This window comes from Babylonia areolata, chromosome 11 (genome assembly GCF_041734735.1).
Source record: "Babylonia areolata isolate BAREFJ2019XMU chromosome 11, ASM4173473v1, whole genome shotgun sequence".
Taxonomy (NCBI): domain Eukaryota; kingdom Metazoa; phylum Mollusca; class Gastropoda; order Neogastropoda; family Buccinidae; genus Babylonia; species Babylonia areolata.
Window position 1 is genome coordinate 30,000,879 of NC_134886.1, and position 20,000 is coordinate 30,020,878.

The following is a 20,000-nucleotide window of genomic DNA, read 5'->3' on the forward strand; positions in this document are numbered from 1 at the left end:
GACGACACGATGACATAACAATGGTGACGTGCTGATAACCGGTGTTATTATGGATAATGTGATAATGGTAGGTGTGAATATGTGGATGAAGTGATGATATAATCACGGCGACGTGCTGATAACCGGTGTGAACATGACTGATACGAAGGCGTAAGTTTGGCGGTGTGAGCCGTGGTGACCTGCCCTGCTGTTGTGCTGCACAGAGTGTATCGTGGGCACCTTCGGGCCGGAGTGCATGTACACGTGCAACAACTGTCAGAACGGGGCGGTGTGCAACCAGGGCAAGAACGGCTGTGTGTGCACGGCGGGCTGGCAAGGCGTTCTGTGTGACCAGACTTGTGATGAGGTCAGTCTGTCCGCCAGTCAGTCAGTCTGTCTGTCAGTCGGTTGGTCCCCACTGTCACTGCACGTGGTGCTCGTTTTCTGTGTGTGTGTGTGTGTGTGTGTGTGTGTGTGTGTGCGTGTGTGCGTGTGTGTGTGTGTATGATTTTATGTCTGTCTCTCTCTGTCTCTGTTTTTCTCTCTCTGGCTTTCTGTCTGTCTTTCTGTTTTTCTCTCTTTTTTTCTCTCTCTGTCTCTCTCTCTTTCTCACTCTCGCTGTTTTTCTATTTCTCTTTTTTGTTTGTTTGTTTTTCTGTGTATTTTTTTTCTTACCATGCTTATGACTTAATATACTTTTGTGCAGTGTAAATCCTGTTCAGGGGTGGGACTGGATGTAAAAGAAAACAAAAAGAAAAAAAATTAATGCTTATCCATTATTCTCGAAGATTATCAAGAATTTTGCCTTGTGTCTTGTCCTCTCTCTCTCTCTCTCTCTCTCTCTCTCTCTCTCTCTCTCTCTCTCTCACACACACACACACACACACACACACACACACACACATTCTTTGTCTCTCTGTCTCTGTCTCTCCCCTCTTTCTCTATCTCATTCTTTCTCTCTCTCTCTCTCTCTCTCTCTCTCTCTCTCTCTCTCTCTCTCTGTGTCTGTCTCCCCTCTCTCATTTTTTCTCTCTCTCTCTCTCTCTCTCTCTCTCTCTCTGTCTTTGTCTCCCCTCCTCTCTCTCTCCCATATCCTCTACCCCCATCTCTCTCCACGTTCCCCCCTTTCTCTCCCTCCCTTTCTCTCTCTCATTCTTTGTCTCTGTCTCTGTCTCCCCCTTTCTCATTCTTTGTCTCTCTGTCTCTGTCTCCCCCTTTCTCATTCTTTGTCTCTCTCTGTGTCTCTGTCTCCCCCTTTCTCATTCTTTGTCTCTCTCTGTGTCTCTGTCTCTCCCACCTTTCTCATTCTTTGTCTCTCTGTCTCTGTCTCCCCCCTTTCTCATTCTTTGTCTCTCTCTGTGTCTCTGTCTCCCCCACCTTTCTCATTCTTTGTCTCTCTGTCTCTGTCTCCCCCCTTTCTTATTCTTTGTCTCCCTCTCTGTCTCTGCTTCCCTCCCTCCCCCCCTCTCTCTCCCATATCTTCTACCCCCATCTCTCTTCACGTCCCCCCCCTCTCTCTCTCTCCCATATCTTCTACCCCCATCTCTCTTCACGCCCCCCCCCTCTCTCTCTCCCATATCTTCTACCCCCATCTCTCTCCACGCCCCCCCCCTCTCTCTCCCATATCTTCTACCCCCATCTCTCTCCACGCCCCTCCCCTCTCTCTCTCCCATATCTTCTACCCCCATCTCTCTCCACGTCCCCCCCCTCTCTCTCTCTCCCATATCTTCTACCCCCATCTCTCTCCACGTCCCCCCCTCTCTCTCTCTCCCATATCTTCTACCCCCATCTCTCTCCACGTCCCACCCCTCCCTCTCTCTCCCATATCTTCTACCCCCATCTCTCTCCACGCCCCTCCCCTCTCTCTCTCTCTCCCATATCTTCTACCCCCATCTCTCTCCACGTCCCCCCCCCCCTCTCTCTCTCCCATATCTTCTACACCCATCTCTCTCCACGCCCCCCCCCTCTCTCCCATATCTTCTACACCCATCTCTCTCCACGTCCCCCCCCCATCTCTCCCTCCCTTTCTCTTTCTGGAAGAGAAGGAGAAGCTAACAGTGTGATGTGTGGGATGGTGGTGTAGTAGTCATTAGCGATATAGCCAATATATTTCGTTTTAACTCTCTCCATACGAACGGCGAAAGAGACGACGTTAACAGCGTTTCACCCCAATTACCACCATCAAAATATTACAAGCGGAAGGCTCTTACACTGAAGAGGTGAATGTTGACAAAGAATACCACAATTCTGACAACGGAAGCTAAAGGTTGGGTCATTGAGACACCCACTGGACATCCGAGGGGTCTGTGTAGAGGAGAAGAGAGGACTGGCCGTATTGAGTGAGTTAAACGGTGTGTGCTGTGATCCGCAGGGCACGTACGGGGACGGGTGTAACAGCGTGTGCACGGGTAGCTGCCAGAACGGAGGCTCCTGCCACCACGTCACCGGCAAGTGCGTCTGCCCACCCGGGGTGAAAGGCGACCACTGCGAGGACGGGTGTCCACCCGGGTACTTCGGCGAGGCCTGTGACAAGCTGTGTCTGAAGCAGTGCCCCTCCGGGTACTGTAACCGTATCTTCGGCATCTGCAAGTGCCGTGCCGGATGGTTCGGCCCGTCCTGCAACCTGCCCTGCCCCTCCTTCACTTGGGGAGAAAACTGCATAGAGCAGTGTGACTGCGTGCACAAAAATTCCAAAGGCTGTGATCCGGAGGTGAGGGGGGATGGGGGGTGTGGGGGGTGGGGAGGGGAGACGGGGGTGTGGGGTGGGGTGGGGGGAGGCTCGTTTGTTTTGTCTCCACACTCAGCTCTTTCAAGTCTGGCCTTAAAACCCACTTCTTCCGAAAATAGCCTCCCTTCCCTGCCTCTTCCTTGTTTTGAGTTTCTCCAGTTTTAGAGTTATGCATGCGTGTGAATGGCTGGTGCGAAAGCGCTTTGATTTGCCTCTGCACAAGATTCAGCGCTGTATAAATACAATTATTATTATTATATTGTTTGTTTTGTCTTCACATTGGGTCTCCTGTCTTTGGTTTTGTTGCCTGAAAGCAGATGTGGTGTGGAGTCAGTGTGGTACAATTTGACGCATCCTTGAAAGTTTCCCAGGGAAACTACAGGTATACCCTCCTTCTCCCGCACTGACTCCCACAGACACCCCTTCTTCCCTTCAGCTGTCCGCCTGTGGAACCAGATTCCAGACCATATTCGTAATCACAGCCATTTCCCCTCAGGACTTAGGCCTGGCTGGCTGTGAGCCTCAGGCTCAGTATAGCTACAGGACAGGTGTTTATTTTATTTTATTTTATTATTATTATTATTTTACTGATATTGTGTGGGGCCCTGGTTCCCCTGGCTGAACTAGGGGGCTTAACGGTCGCACACAGACATCAGTCATCTAGAGCGCACCCCCCTCCTGTGGACTGTTGCCCTGTATAGGGATTACCATAGGATTATAGACGAGACAAGTGAAGTTTAAGGAGGGGGATAGAGTTTGCTGTTTGAAGCTGACGTTGTGTCGCGGGGTCTTTGTTTTAGGTTTGTTGTTTGAAGGTGTGATGTATAGAGGTCTTTGTCTTGATTTTTGTTGTTTCATGGTGTGATGTATGGAAGTCTTTGTCTTTAGTTTGTTGTTTCAAGGTGTGATGTATGGAGGTCTTTGTCTTTAGTATGTTGTTTTAAGATGTGATGTACAGAAGTCTTTGTCTTTAGTTTGTTGTTTCAAGATGTGATGTACGAAGGTCTTTGTCTTTAGTTTGTTGTTTTAAGATGTGATGTACGAAGGTCTTTGTCTTTAGTTTGTTGTTTTAAGGTGTGATGTATGGAGGTCTTTGTCTTTAGTGTGTTGTTTTAAGATGTGATGTATGGAGGTCTTTGTCTTTAGTTTGTTGTTTTAAGATGTGATGCATGGAGGTCTTTGTCTTTAGTTTGTTGTTTTAAGATGTGATGCATGGAGGTCTTTGTCTTTAGTTTGTTGTTTTAAGATGTGATGCATGGAGGTCTTTGTCTTTAGTTTGTTGATCAAGGTGTGATGTACGAAGGTCTTTGTTGTTTTAAGATGTAATGCATGGAGGTCTTTGTCTTTAGTTTGTTGTTTTAAGATGTGATGTATGGAGGTCTTTGTCTTTAGTTTGTTGTTTTAAGATGTGATGTATGGAGGTCTTTGTCTTTAGTTTGTTGTTTTAAGATGTGATGTATGGAGGTCTTTGTCTTTAGTTTGTTGTTTTAAGATGTGATGTATGGAGGTCTTTGTCTTTAGTTTGTTGTTTTAAGATGTGATGTATGGAGGTATATGTCTTTAGTTTGTTGTTTTAAGATGTGATGTATGGAGGTCTTTGTCTTTAGTTTGTTGTTTCAAGATGTGATATATAGAAGTCTTTGTCTTTAGTTTGTTGTTTGAAGGTGTGATATATGGAGGTCTGCGTCTTTAGTTTGCTGTTTTTAAGCAGATGTGGTGTGGCGTCAGTCTGATTTGATTTAATGCCAACTTGGAACTGAGGCATATGCCGGGGGTTGGGTGGTGGTGTGGTACGTGTACGAACGTTGTGTGTGCGTGTGTGTGTGTGTGTGTGTTGTGTGTGTGTGTGTGTGTGTGTGTGTGTGTGTGTGTGTGTGATAAAAGTGAGAGAGAAAGAGAGAGAGAGAGAGTGAGAGTGTTTGTATTCAAATATCGAACTTGATTCGATTCGTCAGAGACAGAAAATCTGATTGTCATGACTGACTTTATTGGCCTAGACAAAAATGAACCCTTTATTAGTATTCTTAATTTGATTAGCCAGAGTAAATGTACAGTTATAATGGATTCTATTGACTGGGCAAAGAGAATGTCTGATTGTTTTAACTGATTTATACTGATCCCTGAGAACAAAACAGCAACGTTAATTAGGATACGTGATTTCATTGGCCAAACAAAAGGTGTTTTTTTCCGATGAATCAGAAAATTGGTAATTATCCATAGTTTAGGTCTAGACAGAGAATGATCGACCACCACTCTTTGTGCAGTAAACTAATAGAAGAGTTAACTACAGCTTTTAATCTGAAATGGGGGTGTGGTGGAGGGGGGTAGAGTACATTTTCACTCTACATAGATACTGGGCGTTGACAAGGCAAACTAGCTGACAGCACTTGGTACACGGAATCCTGACCGTAGCACGTTTCTACCCGATCGTTCCAGACAGGACAATGCGAGTGCAAGACCGGTTACCAAGGAGACCGTTGCCAGCACGAGTGTCCAGAGGGTCGCTATGGCGACGGGTGCCGGCTGCGGTGCAACTGTCCGGAGGGCACCAAGTGCAACCATATGAGCGGCTACTGTCTGCGGGACTGTCCTGCCGGGTGGACGGGGCCTCGCTGCAACGAACGTGAGTCGTGACAGTCTGCTGTGCTTGCCGTGCCCCCCCTCTATCTGCTTCGGGTTGTGTGTGTGTGTGTGTAACAGTGCTTGCGTGTTGTGTGTGGCCTCTCTGTGGTCTGCTTGACAGACTGTCTCAGTTAGGTAGTCTTGACTGTATGAATTAACTGGTCATGTCGTTACGTTTCGGTTACGAATTATGATTTTTATGTTCTTTTTTGTTTGTTGTTTGTGATTTCAGATTATTCAGTTTCAGGGAATGGTCCTGAAGTCTTTCAAAATGCAGGGTTTTTTCTTCTTTGTTGTCTAATCTGTTCTAACAGTTGAACCCTTTTTTTTTTGTTCGTGACGCCGACTCTCTAATTCAGTCAGTCACGTTCAGGTCGACAGAGATGTCCAGTTTGTTATAGATCAGGTCTATAATTGGAAACAAAATATTGCTGACCTGCCTGTTAGTGATTGGATGTCTTATACAGGTAGCAGCGGGTTATAGTCGAAACAAACAACTTTGTGACTCTGTCTAGATTTCACGACAGAGATATTTATGTGTGTGTGTGTGTGTGTGTTTTTGTTTTTTTTAAGCTGAACAAAACCACACCACAGCATTTTACTGACTAAACTGACTGGAAAGATGAGGAGTGCTCGGGGTTTTCGCACACGGACATGAGCTGAACGTATTCACAGAACAAGATGGGAGGAGCTTTGTGCTCCAAAGAAGCAGAACACATAGCTAATAACGTCTAGAACCTGTGCCCCTTTCGCAAAATCGCATACAAGATGAATTTGCCTGAAATAATGACAAAGAGAAAGTGATAATCTCTACCAAAGACAATTTCATCGATTTGTACATGCAGCTAACACGTTACGAGAGAGTTTAAAAACAACAACAACGACTTATTTTCAAAGAGAAAGTGATAAACTCTACAAAAGACAAGGTCGTCAATTGGTACACACAGCTAAACGTTTCGAGTGAGCAAAAAACTAAAACTTATCTTTGGAAAAAAAAACACAAAAAAACAGCAGGAAAACAAGATGGAGGGGTAAAGATGATTACTTGATGTGGTATTGGATATATCACTTGTGTTTTAGACGATTCATTTCCTTTGTGTGAACTTTCCAAAGCGCCACTGCCCGTCGTGTGTGTGTGTGTTGTGTGTGTGTGTGTGTGTGTGTGTGTGTGACTGGTTGTGCAATCTGACTAGAATCTGTCTCTCTTGAGTGGATAACTATGCTGTTCTGTTGCCACTGTTAGACAAATAACTGTAGTGCTTCCATTTCAGTTGCAGGTTCTGTACCAGCATTCAATATTTTTCCATCACTGAAATCCACGAGGTTTTGCTTTTATCGAAACCATTTCTTTTCCAAAATGTAGTCGCAGGCATTAAATGAAAACATACACATCCGTACCAGATGCCACTTTTAATGTGGGAAGGTTTGGACTCTCACAATCTTCAAATGGCAGTGATATTTCGTATATTTCAGTCCACACCCATTAATAATACGAACATTTAGAAGCATTCCAGGCTAGGATTTCGATTCGATGAGCACGTTTTCTGTTTTCACGAATAAAAAAAAAGTGTAGTGATTGCTTGACTGTTCAATACAGGACAGAACCTCGTGGATTTCAATGATTTTGTACTGTAGACACTGTCCCCTTTTCTCTGAAGCTGCGTGTTCATGGGTTGTCTGTATGCTGACATGACAGTTATTGAATCCTGTAAGCTACAAGTGACTTATTTTGCTATTTTCATGAAACCTATTTCATTGGTTTATTAAGTTTTCAGTAGCTGCAGTGCGAATGTCTCTATATGTTGGATTTCTTTGCAGAGTCCTGTACCCTCTAAGTTTTATATTCAATAACCAACAAAGCTTATGTTACTGTGGTTATGGAAATATGAAAACTAACATTTTTTGGTTGAAGATTCAGTTGTGGTGTGAGGATAATTTCAATGATTTATTTTTAAACGAATCTAAATAGATGACCGCTCCTTTTGTTTATTTCATGCAACATAGAATGTCCCTGGTTCTTTGCCAATGGAACTCATCACCAAAGAAAAATATCCTGAGTAAGACACACGATGGACTGTTCAAATGTGTACGGTACACGATGATTGGCCCTCGGAAGAGCCAGTAAGGAAGGTGATTGACAACTGTGGTGTCAGGAAGACACACGATTGGCTGCCCAAGTACCATTGATACATTCCGGTGTTTGGGCGCTGTCTCCTCACCGAACTTCATACAGAGGCACGCTTCAGGTTTTCAATGTTTCATGTTATTTTGCCCCCACTGTTATGAGTGAATGGTCTGACCCAAACTGACAGTTCCATTGGCAAAAACTCTTGTCATGCTAGAACCCCTCTGGGTTTCTCACTTTCATTTCTTGATGTTGATTTTGTTTTCTCTCTCTCTCTCTTTCTTTCTTTCCTTCATTTTTTTCAGTTGAAGTTGTCTCTCCTGGTTCTGTTTTACCCTCCCTCCTCCCCACCCCCCTCCTTGCTTGCTTACAGCATGCCCGCACGGCAAGTTTGGCAAAAACTGCCTGCGCAAATGTAGGTGTCATGGCAACGCCTGCAACCCCGAGACTGGACAGTGCCTGTGTCAGGCTGGCCGCATGGGGAGGCGGTGCCGCAAGTGTGAGTGTCCTCCATCCCTCTTCTGTCTGCCCCTCCGTCACACCCCCCGCCACGTCACACAGGGCTGGCGCTTCTTCCCTAGCTCATTGGTGTTATCGTTAGCAATTTGAAAGTCGACCTAAGAGGCTTGCCTAGCTCATTGGTGTTATCATTAGCCATTTGAAAGTCGACCTAAGAGACAATACTGCAAGATCTTATTTGTATCGCTGTCATTGCACGAGCCTGGACATCAGAAAGAATTATATGCAGGTGCGTTCGTAAGGTATTCTCCATCTTCATCATCGAAAAGTTTGCAAGAAGAGTATCGGTGGCTGTCGTTCGCATAAGTTTTGATCATGGCATTTTTCAAAGCAAAGGTTTGTCTTCGTTTTCAGTTCATCCGGTAAGGAAAGTGTTCGTCTGACCTGTTTGAAACATGACTGTACAAGTAAGCTGTTCGATCCTTACTTTCACGCGGCATAAATGTCTGAAAGCTAAGTACACAACTCAGCTGTCTGAATGGTAAGTTTATATTCCAAATGTTTAAAACAAAAGTGGGCCTACTCGCAGACTACTTTAAAAAAATTTTTTTTTAGATAAAGCGCACGGTTAAATTCGCTTATTATGCACATAGTAAGCTTTTTAAAAAAGTGAAATCGCCTTGGGCAATTGGAACACGATTACACATATGAGCTATTTGAAAGTTTTAATCCCAAGAAAGCTGTCTGAAAGGTATGTTCGCATCTCGGGCATTTAAAACTCGAATGGACACGTCACACTTGTCTGGGATGAAAGAAAGCAAATGTGTTTTTGAAACCCAAGAACACACAGTGAGCTGTTTAAAAGACAACACCACGGCTTAGTTGTTTTGAACGTAAGCACACAAATAAAAATGAACTCAGAAATGAACATAACGTTCGGTTGTTTGAACCATAACTATATACAAGTCAGTTGGTTTACGGGTGGTTGCACAAAGTAGCTGTTGGAAAGCCAAGATCACAACTGAGATGATTTCGGACGTGAGAACATACACACACACCTCTGAGAGGTAAGCACGCTGTTTCATTATTTGGGACATAGGTGGGCACAGGTTAGCTGTTCACATGTACGTACACACAACTTGCAGCTGCTTGGGGGTTAAAGAGAATTGTTTGACAGGTAAGTTCAAGTCATGCAGAAATTTCTGACAACTCTGGCTCTCTGTCTCTGTTTCTGTCTGTCTTTCTGCCTCTCCCTCTCTCTTTCACACACACACACACACACACACACACACACACACACACACAAAGCACATGGCTTGTTAGCAGCATGCACAACCTCCACACCCTTCAGTAGAGGCCACGTCAAGTGATCCATTTTATTTCTTGGTCACCGTCCTCATAGTGTAACGCTTCATTTTGGTTTCACCTTTCACCTCATTCTGTCTTCAGTTGTTTTCCATAACCGCATCTGTTGGTCCTGGTTCAGTTTCATTTTGTTTCGGTCATCCCTCTTACGTTGAATGGATATGTTATGACTGTTTCTGTTAGGTCGTTGAATAGATGTGTTATAACTGTTTCTGTTACGTCGTTAAATAGATGTGTTATAACTGTTTCTGTTAAGTCGTTAAATAGATGTCATAACTGTTTCTGTTAAGTCATTAGATAGATGTGCTACGACTGTTTCTGTTAGGTCGTTAGATAGATGTGTTATAACTGTTTCTGTTAAGTCGTTAAATAGATGTGCTATGACTGTTTCTGTTAAGTCGTTAGATAGATGTGTTATAACTGTTTCTGTTAAGTCGTTAGATAGATGGGTTATAACTGTTTCTGTTAAGTCGTTAGATGTGTTATAACTGTTTCTGTTAAGTGGTTAGATAGATGTGTTATAACTGTTTCTGTTAAGTCGTAAGATAGATGTGCTATAACTGTTTCTGTTACGTTCTCAGCGCGTGAAATGCGATATCGTCTGGTTAGAAATACAGCATCAGTGTAGATGTACATCATTCATTTTCCAATAAATGTCATTCCCCCAATTTTTTTTTTTCAGAAATAGAGATAACGCTATTTAGACAGCATGAGTAGGTGCGAAAGGTTGTGTGAATGTTGGAGCAAGAGTTCGTTGTTGACATTTTGTGGTGTATGTTTTGTCGTTGTTGGCTCCCTGTTGTTGGAGTAAAAAGTATTCTTACCCAACCTCCGTCTGAATGTCAAGGGCTGCTCTTTATTTTTGTTGATATGTTTTGTTCCTGGAGAAGGCAGACACTTGAAAATAAGCGTGCACTGTGTAAGATTCTTCTGCTTTCCAGTGTGGTGAGTATTGTAAATTTGTGGTTCAAAACACACCTACCCACCAAATCCCCACCACCTCCACTGTGTACACACACACACACACACACACACATGCGCGCGCACGCATCATGAAATAAAATCTTGACTTGACGCGCGCACACACGCACCTCCACGCACGCATGTGCTCTCTCTCTCAGACAGACAGACACACACACATACACACACACACACGCACGCACGCACGCGCACACACACACACAAACACACACACACACACACACACACACACACACACACACACACACACACACACACCCCACGATTTCTTTTCAACCAGTATGTAGGTAGGTATACAGCCGTGCTATCTGCCAGTCTGTCAGTGTTGTCTGTGTGGCCTGTGTGGAGTGTTGAGTGACACCCTGTTTGGTGTGTACCTGCCCAACACGTATTACATTGTATCCCTTCACGCACTTTCCACGTGTCTGCCACGCACCGCCCACTCTGCTAAGTCCAGGGTTTGGTGACATGACCGATCTTAACAGCCCTGTTTTTGCACTGCGTTAAGAATGTTCCTAAGTTTATGGAACGAGCGTTCAGTTCAATCAATCAATCAATCAAACAGTTAAAAACACTTTATCAATTCACAATGAAATTAAGTTGTGCAATCACAGGCTCGTTGTAAACACTAGCATAAAATCATCATGCGCAACATAAGAAGAGATTAAAACTAGTCAAATAAGAAATCCCAATAGCTGACGATAGACTAACTCACAGACACACACACACACACACACACACACACACACACACACACACACACACACACACACACACACACACACACACACACACACACACACACACACACACACACACACACACACACACACACATATGCACACACGTTAAGACTATAAGGTATTGTACAGCAATACATTTATAAAAACATCCAGGGAATAAATATAATATATATATTAAAATGCACACACACTCTCTCTCACACACACACACACACACACATACAGTAAGGGACGTTCTTAACGCTGAGCAAATTTAGCGCTACTAAGATCACTCATGCAGTCTTCCCTGGGCAGGATTGCATAAGAGAACTAAGCAGCGCTAGGTTTGCTTATTGCTAAGAAAGCTCCCAACTCACGGAAAATTCCGTATACTTGGGAACATTGTTAACGATAAGCAAACATAGCGTTGCAAAGGTCACTTATTCACTGTACGTGACAACGTCCTATGGTATCACTTGCTTTTGTTGTTTGTTTCAATTACCGTTTATCGAGCGGGCATCAACGTAAGACATTTGTTTTTGCCACTTACGTTAGGAGAGGGTTTCAGCTGTTCCACTCGTGTAACTGTAAATTTCCCCCCATGTAATGTAATGTTAATTAATGGTGTTCCCAACTGCAACCTGTTCTTTTAAAGAGAAAGAGCGTATTGAGATGCAGACACCAAAACATTAGGCTATTTTTAGATGCTGACAAACCAAGTTGGATCATGTTTTATATGGCCCAGGCAATCGCAAAAGGGGTTAAAGGTCAATTAAAACAATTTTTAAAAGACCAGGTCACCAACGTCTCGCTCAATCCACGAAACATTTCAATCAAGTTAAAGATATTGAAAATAACGGAAAAAGACCAAATCACCCGCATCTGTTTCAGAACATGTAAAATTTGAATCAAGTTTAAAATGACTACCAAGTCAAACCGATCTCTCAGTCAAAGAAGGCTACTCACTTGCGTAGCTTTCGTCGGCGATCCGGCCGGCTTCTTCAGCGCAAGGTAAAATGTTTATCTCGTTCAGGAAGTGTGTATAAGTTTCAGTTCTCCCGTTTGTTTGTCTATGATTTTACCGCATTGGTTAAAAACCGATATGTGCTTTTATTATGTAACCAGCTTCAGTGGTAAAAAAAATGTGTCAAGACCAGGCCGACGATTATCTCGGACAACACGTTTAGTCCAGGCGTTATCGTTTACGACCTTACCCATGAACAGGACCCCAGAAGCATACTGAGAGTGGCTCGGCTGTTACATATGGAAAAGAATTATATAGAAAATATACGGAAAAGAAAGCGGCGGTGTGTATTGTAGCCTCAGTAGGATGTCCACTCTGCATGTCCAGTTGACTTTCATAGCGCTCCCGTTTCGGAGGTAGATTGAAAGCCTTCAGCCATTAGTTGAAGGAATGGCAAAGTGGATTCGAAATATCCACAGTACTTATGAAAAAAAAAAAAAAAAAAAAGACATCTGTGGGTTTGATCCTGGACTAGACTCAACCCTTTCACCCCCACCCCCCACCCCCTTTTTGTTTCTTCTTCTTTGAAGGGTATTTTTGGTGCGGTTTTGAGTACGAAATATAACGCTGCGACAAGTCTTGCATTGAGCAGTTGTTGGTAGCGAGTGTTTATATCTCTTCTTTTCTTCTTTTTTTTTTTAAGGGAAGGGGTGGAGAGGGGCTATTTTGCTTATTTCTTTACTTTTCTTGTTTTGCATTCCTTCACGCCCCCTCTCCCCCCCCCCACCCCCCGCCCCCCGAACACCCTACTTCCTCTCCGAATATCATCTTGGATATGTTTTGATCCCAAGAGTCGATCCTTGTTATGGTTAATTACATGAGAGGACACGTTGACAAACACGAGTTGAATAAATTATGCTCGTCCTTTAAGAAAAGCTTGCTGCTGATTAGGGACACCACGAACCGTTGAACCACGAACATCACGAACCCTTTTTGATTGAATGAGTGGTTGGACGTTTTACGCAGCGTGCCCTGACGGGAGCTGGGGCGTGAACTGCCGGAACAAGTGCACGTGCGAGAACGAGGCCATCTGCGACTCCGTGACCGGAGAGTGCGTGTGCAGGGACGGCTGGTATGGACCCCACTGCAGGGAAGGTGGGTGACTTCCAACTGTTTCAGTCTTTCACTTTCTTGTGTTTTAATACAGTTTACTTCCTGGGTAAGTATTTGTATTTGTATTTCTTTTTATCACAACAGATTTCTCTGTGTGAAATTCAGGCTGCTCTTCCCAGGGAGAGCGCGCCGCTACACTACAGCGCCCCCCCCCCCCTTCTTTTTCCCCCGTGTGCAGTTTTATTTGATTTTTCCTATCGAAGTAGATTTTTTTAAACAGAATTTTGCCAGGAACAACCTTTTTGTTGCCGTGGGTTCTTTTACGTGCGCTAAGTGCATGCTGCACACGGGACCTCGTTTTATCGTCTCATCCGAATGACTAGCGTCCAGTGGAGGGGAAGAAAATATCGGGCGGCTGAGCCGTGATTCGAACCAGCGCGCTCAGATTCTCTCGCTTCCTAGGCGGACGCGTTACCTCTGGGCCGTCACTCCAAGTAGAGAAGTACTCTAAGTAGAGAAGTTCCAATTATTTACCCTGTACGTATCTTTTACTTTGTTGTATTGTGATATAAGTACTTATTGGGTTAGCAGAGTATTTTCAGCTGTTTACTTTCTACGTATATTTTGGTTCTTCAACTTCTTTTTTTCATCTTGTGTCTTTACTCAAATTTCGATTCGGGACTCAAGCCATGACCACCGCAAAGGGTTTGTGCGAAGTTCATCAAGGCATTTATCCCCCCCCCCCCCTTTTTTTTTTAGCAGTCGTGGTGTAGCGTAGTGTGTATTTGTTGTCTGGGTGTGTGTGTGTGTGTGTGTGTGTGTGTGTGTGTGTGTGTGTGTGTGCGCGCGCGCGCGCGCGCGCGTATATTTGTTGTCTAGGTTAAGAGTTGGCGTATGTAGTGTGCGTGTGCTTGTGTGTGTGCTTGTGTGTGTGTGTGATGTGTTGTATGCGCGTCTGTGTGTGTGTGTGTGTGTGTGTGTGTGTGTGTGTGTGTGTGTGTGTGAATATTTCGCCCTCATTCATCATGTATGTACAATGTGACTGTCCAGCTGTCACGAGCTTATTCGGAGGACCGATTTGGGCCACAGTGCATCATTTGTGTTCGCGTCTGTGTGTGTGTGTGTGAGGGGGATGGGGGTTGGAGGGGGGTCTGTCTATGTGTGTGCGCTGATGTGTGTGTGTGTGTGTGTGTGTGTGTGTGTGTGTGTTGATGTGTGAGGGTCTGGGTGTGGGGGTGTCCTGATCTCTGTGTGTGTGTGTGTGTGTGTGTGTGTGTGTGTGTGTGTGTGTGTTGATGTGTATGGGTGTAGTTGTGTGGGTGCGCTGATGTGTGTGTATGTGTGTGAGCGCGCGCGCGCGTGTGTTGGGGGTGGGTGGGTGGAGCTCTGGGCGTGCGGGTGAGCTGATTGTGTGTGTGTGTGTGTGTGTGTGTGCGTGCGCGCGCGCGCGTGTGTGAGTGTGTTTCCCCGGGATCAATGCTATATGAACAACACGACTCCCGTGTCCCCAGCGTGTCCGAGTGTGTGTTTCACCGGGATCAATGCTATATAAACAACATGACTCCTGTGTCCCCAGCGTGTCCGGAGGGCCGGTTCGGACCTCAGTGCATGATGCGCTGTATGTGTGAGAACCAGGCTCACTGTGACCCCGTGGACGGCTCCTGCACCTGTCCCAGTGGCTGGACCGGTCAGATCTGTGACAGAGGTCGGTCACTTTGCTTGTATCTGTGTGTGTGTGTGTGTGTGTGTGTGTGTGTGTGTGTGTGTGTGTGATCTGTGTCTTTCTCGGTGCCTTTCTCTGTGTTTCTTTATTTGGCCGTTTCTGTGTTTATCACTGTCTGTCTGTCTGCCTGTCTGTATTTCCCTATGTCTGTCTGTCGCATATATCTGTTTCTGTGTCTGTCAGTCTGCCAATGTATGTATCAGTCAGTCTGTCTATCTGTCAGCTTGCTTGTTTCCAGTGGTCCGGCACTGACTCTGTGTTTGTCTGTCTTTGCTATCAGCTTGTCTCTCCGCAGAACCAATTATCAGTGCCGGTTAGATTCTTTAATGTTTAAAGAAATGTCATTAGATACCGTTTCCTTTTACCGATGATTTTTTTTTCAAAGCGTTCGAATTTAGTAATGAAATCGATCTTTCGTGAGAAAGTTGCACGTGTTTATGCAGTAATTGTAATTGTTTCCAGCAGATTGCGCGGTGTCATATTTGCGGAGCTTCTCGCTTTGTCACACAATATCTGGAGGAATCTCTTTGAACAAAATTTAATCTTCGACGCCGCGCCCAGATGAGACTTGATGGAGAAGATGATGATGTTTTCCTATACACATGGCCTACATGAATTTGTTTTTAAATTAAAGACATGACATGCAAAGCACAGTATGGGGATGAGGCAGGGAAAAGAGCACATTACTAGTGTTGATGTATATGATAATTGAAATGATTAACCCTTTCAACCCTCGGGTGTTAACAGTCTCGGCAGGCAGAAAATACACTTTTCTTTCTTTGGTCTCTTCAGTTTTAGTGTGGACACACCCGGAAGTACTGCAGAAGTCAGGATACAAAACACAAGGGAAAGAAACAAACTTTGAACCCACTTGGGAGAGGAGAAGTTGTGTACTTCGACTCGTAGAGTCTTCGAAGCTACTGAAGATAGCAGCAGTCGCAAGTGCAGTTTTCTGGCTGTTGAACAAAATTCACTTGTCTTGAGAACAGTTCACTGCTGGTTGGAAAAGGTGGATGGGTGAAGGAAGTGAGAGAGAATCTAGACAGTGAGAGGAAAGGGGGGCGGGGGAAGAGGGAAAAAAAAAGGGGGGGGGGGATGGGAGGGAAGGGGGGAATGGGCAGGATGAAAGAACCCAGGCAAACTTTTTGTATATTCTGTAGAAATTAGGTCCCTTTCTTTGCGCTTTATGCATATGTGGGATTGTGAAAACTGTTTAAATGAGATGAATTTTGACACAGGAGCAATGGTCAGGCCCAGGGCTGAGTGAGTGAAATGCCCTGTGGTGTGTGTGTGTGTGTGTGTGTGTGTATGTGCATGTGTGTGTGTGTGTTTGCATGCGTCTCTGTGTGTGTGTGTGTGTGCTCAAAGGAGGCAGAAAAGTCATCTTAGCTGTAAGTAAGATGATTAGATTTGCAAATGTTGCCTAGTTATACTTTTGGAGTGAAAAGACATTTGTGTTTTTTCAACTTTTATGTGACATTGTTGTGTATTTGGAAATGTTTGTTCTGGGCACGAAAAGATTATTTTGCAGTAATCCTCCATACTCCAATAGGAGTGAAAGGATAATTAAAACTTGAAACTTGTGTGTGAGTGTGTGTGCGTGCATCTCTGTGTGTGTGTGTGTGTGTGTGTGTGTGTGTGTGTGTGTGTGTGTGCATGTGTGTGTGTGTGTGTGTGTGTGTGTCACCAGCCTGCCCCCCGGGGATGTTCGGGAAGAGCTGCGCCCAGCGCTGCCAGTGTCTGAACAGTGCGGAGTGTGACCCGGACAGTGGGGAGTGTCTGTGTGCCCCTGGCTGGAGAGGCATGAGCTGCAACCAGAGTGAGTCCCAAAGGGGTAGGGGGTGGAGGGGGGGGGTCTGTTGTCTGTTGTGGGCGGTCTGCACTGTTGTGTGTTGTTGGGTCACACAGCTGATGAATTCTGGGGTTGAATAAAACTCGGGGCGGCTCTCTTCCTCAGGGGGAGTGGTCCAGCTGTTGTCAGACTGCCATTCTCTCACTGTGTCTGTCTGTCTGTCTGTCTGTTGGCCTCTCTCTGTCTATCTCCCTCCTCCAGTCCCCCTATCTCTGCCTCTCTCTGTCTCTCTTTCTGTTTATATCCCTTCTCCAATCCCCCTACCTCTGCTTCTCTTTCTCTCTCTTTCTCACTCTCTCTCTTTCACTGTCTCTGTGTATCTGTCTGTCTCTCTTTGTCTCCCTCCCTCTCTCTCGGTCTGTCTGTCTCACTCTCTATGTCTTTCTCTCTGCCTGCCTGTCAGTCTCTCTCTCTCTTTATCTCTGTGTCTCTGTCTCTGTCTCTCTCTCTTTCTGTCTGTCTCTGTCCCTCTCTCTCTACCTCTCTCCTCTCTCTCTCTGTGTCTGTCTCACTCTCTCTGCCTTTCTCTCTGTCGGTCAGTCTGTCTCTCTCTCTGTCATTGATAGTGATGGTGGTTCAGTTTCCGCTGTCCTTGTAAGTGGTAGTGGTGTGAGGCTGAGGTCGTTGTTTTAACTCATTGTCCGGCGACAGTCTGTGTACGTCTGGCAGGAAAGGGTGTGGCAGGGTGTGGTGTGTGTGAACAGAGTGCAGGAAAGGTCGGTAGGGAGTGTGACAGGGTGTGTGTGAACAGTGCAGGAAAGGTCGGTAGGGAGTGTGACAGGGTGTGTGTGAACAGAGTGCAGGAAAGTTCGGTAGGGGTGCGACAGGGTGTGGTGTGTGTGAACAGAGTGCAGGAAAGGTCGGTAGGGAGTGTGACAGGGTGTGTGTGAACAGTGCAGGAAAGGTCGGTAGGGAGTGTGACAGGGTGTGTGTGAACAGTGCAGGAAAGGTCGGTAGGGAGTGTGACAGGGTGTGTGTGAACTGAGTGCAGGAAAGGTCGGTAGGGGTGTGACAGGGTGTGTGTGAACAGACAGCAGGAAAGGTCGGTAGGGGGTGTGACAGGGTGTGTGTGAACAGACAGCAGGAAAGGTCGGTAGGGGGTGTGACAGGGTGTGTGTGAACAAAGAGCAGGAAAGGTCGGTAGGGGTGTGACAGGGTGTGTGAGAACAGACAGCAAGAAAGGTCGGTAGGGGGTGTGACAGGGTGTGTGTGAACATAGAGCAGCAAAGGTCGGTAGGGGGTGTGACAGGGTGTGTGTGAACAGAGTGCAGGAAAGGTCGGTAGGGGTGTGACAGGGTGTGTGTGAACAGACAGCAGCAAAGGTCGGTAGGGGGTGTGACAGGGTGTGTGTGAACAGACAGCAGGAAAGGTCGGTAGGGGGTGTGACAGGGTGTGTGTGAACAAAGAGCAGGAAAGGTCGGTAGGGGTGTGACAGGGTGTGTGTGAACAAAGAGCAGGAAAGGTCGGTAGGGGTGTGACAGGGTGTGTGAGAACAGAGAGCAGGAAAGGTCGGTAGGGGGTGTGACAGGGTGTGTGTGAACAGAGAGCAGGAAAGGTCGGTAGGGGTGTGACAGGGTGTGTGAGAACAGAGTGCAGGAAAGGTCGGTAGGGGTGTGACAGGGTGTGTGTGAACAGACAGCAGCAAAGGTCGGTAGGGGGTGTGACAGGGTGTGTGTGAACAGAGAGCAGGAAGGGTTTGTACGGAGTCTGACAGATGCTATCCGCCAACAGAGTGCAGGAAGGGTTGGTACGGGCCGGGCTGTAGCCGCGAGTGCCGCTGTCAGAACGGAGCGGAGTGTGACCACATCAGCGGGGCCTGCACGTGCACCGCGGGATGGAGGGGCATTCACTGTGAAAAGGTGGGTCAGGGTCAGTCACTGCTGCAGCAACACCTTTCTGGAAGCAAAGACACTATGCACAAGGTTTATAGGGTCTTTGCCGGAGCTGTCAGACATAGAAAAAAACTGAAGAGGAAAACAACGCGGTGTATATTATCTGCGTAGAATAATAAGCAGTATTGCCATTGGGTATGAACATTTTACGTTTCAGTGTTCTGGTCATAGGAAGCCAGCGGAAGCTTGCTTGGTGATAAAAGAAAGCGTGTGAAAAGGTTGTTCAGTCACTTCTGGAGTATCACCTTTCTGGAACCAAAGACACTAAATACACTATTTATACCGTCTTTCCTGGAACTGTCAGACAGAGAAGAAAGCTCAAGAGAAGAACAAGCGGTGTATATGTGTAGCCAAGTGCTCAGCCGGCTACTAACTGTAGTTCCTTTCACAGCACATGCCGTAAAGCGGACGACAGTTTCACTGCAGTGACGGTGTCCAACCATTGACATGAGGAGGTAACTCCTGTGACGTAAGGCTATTAATATTCGAATTTGAACTGAAAGCTGTTGAGCGTCCACCGGTCACTTTCCGAGGTGTCGCTCTCCAGCACACACTGAGCGTATCGCACACAGTCAGCTGCCTAGCAGTCTACTGCATTGTCTTCTCTTTTTCTTTATCTTCTTCTTTACTTTAACTATTGTAAATAAAATAATAGAAAAACCTTTCTTGGCTGGCCTCTACATGTCTCTGGCCTGTGCGCGGATCTTTTTCTATCCTTTAACCCTTTCACTGCCAAGAAAGAAACAGCAGAAAGTAGTGTTTCCAAGTCATAAAATCAATATCCAGAACAATCAGCCAGAAAATGAGAAAATGGCCTGATATACTACTCTGAACCAGTTGTGTGAATTTTCAGCCTTCCACAGTTATTTCCCTTCAGTTGATGTCATCAGTGATGTCACCATGACCCTGAATTCTACGAGCATGGCAGTCAAGGAGTTAATACAGTAAATCAGTAATCCCTTTGTACCGTCCCCTTACTATACCACTCGGGTGAACGCGGTACTACACATATGATCTGCGTTCTTTCCAGGGCAGAATGAGAAGCAGCATTGCCTTCATGGCGTGAACAGCTTCTGTTTCAATGTATATTGGTCATAGGAAGCCATCTGGAGCTTGGTCAGTGATAATGCGTGAGGAAGGCGTGGATAAGTGTGAGGGTGAGTGGGACTGAGCAGAGGGGTGCCGGACTGATTCCTCGATAATAACATTGATGATTATTGACAGAGATTATAAGAATGACGCTAACGACAGCGGTAGTAATGATGGCGTGATGATTACATGATGACCATGATAATAATAATGATAATAGTAAATAGTAGTAGTAATGAGAAAAAATACAACGATACTACTACTACTACTACCACCACCACCACCAGCAACAACAACAACACCATTACTACTACTACTTCTACCACTACTACTTATAATAACAATAATAATATTATTATTATTATTAATGATAATGATAATAATAA

The 20,000-nt window shown here is 45.5% G+C and overlaps 1 protein-coding gene across 17 annotated transcripts in view; it reads left to right on the forward strand.

Moving 5' to 3' along the window:
• Positions 1-20,000, forward strand: part of LOC143287646 (uncharacterized) — a 378,570-nt gene that overhangs the window by 308,083 nt on the left and 50,487 nt on the right. For 16 of the 17 annotated variants that reach the window (XM_076595773.1, XM_076595775.1, XM_076595774.1 and 13 more), the window contains 8 exons: positions 204-346; positions 2,351-2,689; positions 5,144-5,330; positions 7,828-7,953; positions 12,972-13,100; positions 14,635-14,763; positions 16,472-16,600; positions 18,365-18,492. In XM_076595773.1, coding sequence (XP_076451888.1) covers positions 204-346; positions 2,351-2,689; positions 5,144-5,330; positions 7,828-7,953; positions 12,972-13,100; positions 14,635-14,763; positions 16,472-16,600; positions 18,365-18,492 — 1,310 coding nt within the window. The remainder of the gene's footprint in view (positions 1-203; positions 347-2,350; positions 2,690-5,143; positions 5,331-7,827; positions 7,954-12,971; positions 13,101-14,634; positions 14,764-16,471; positions 16,601-18,364; positions 18,493-20,000) is intronic. The other variant, XM_076595783.1, reaches the window with a different exon arrangement.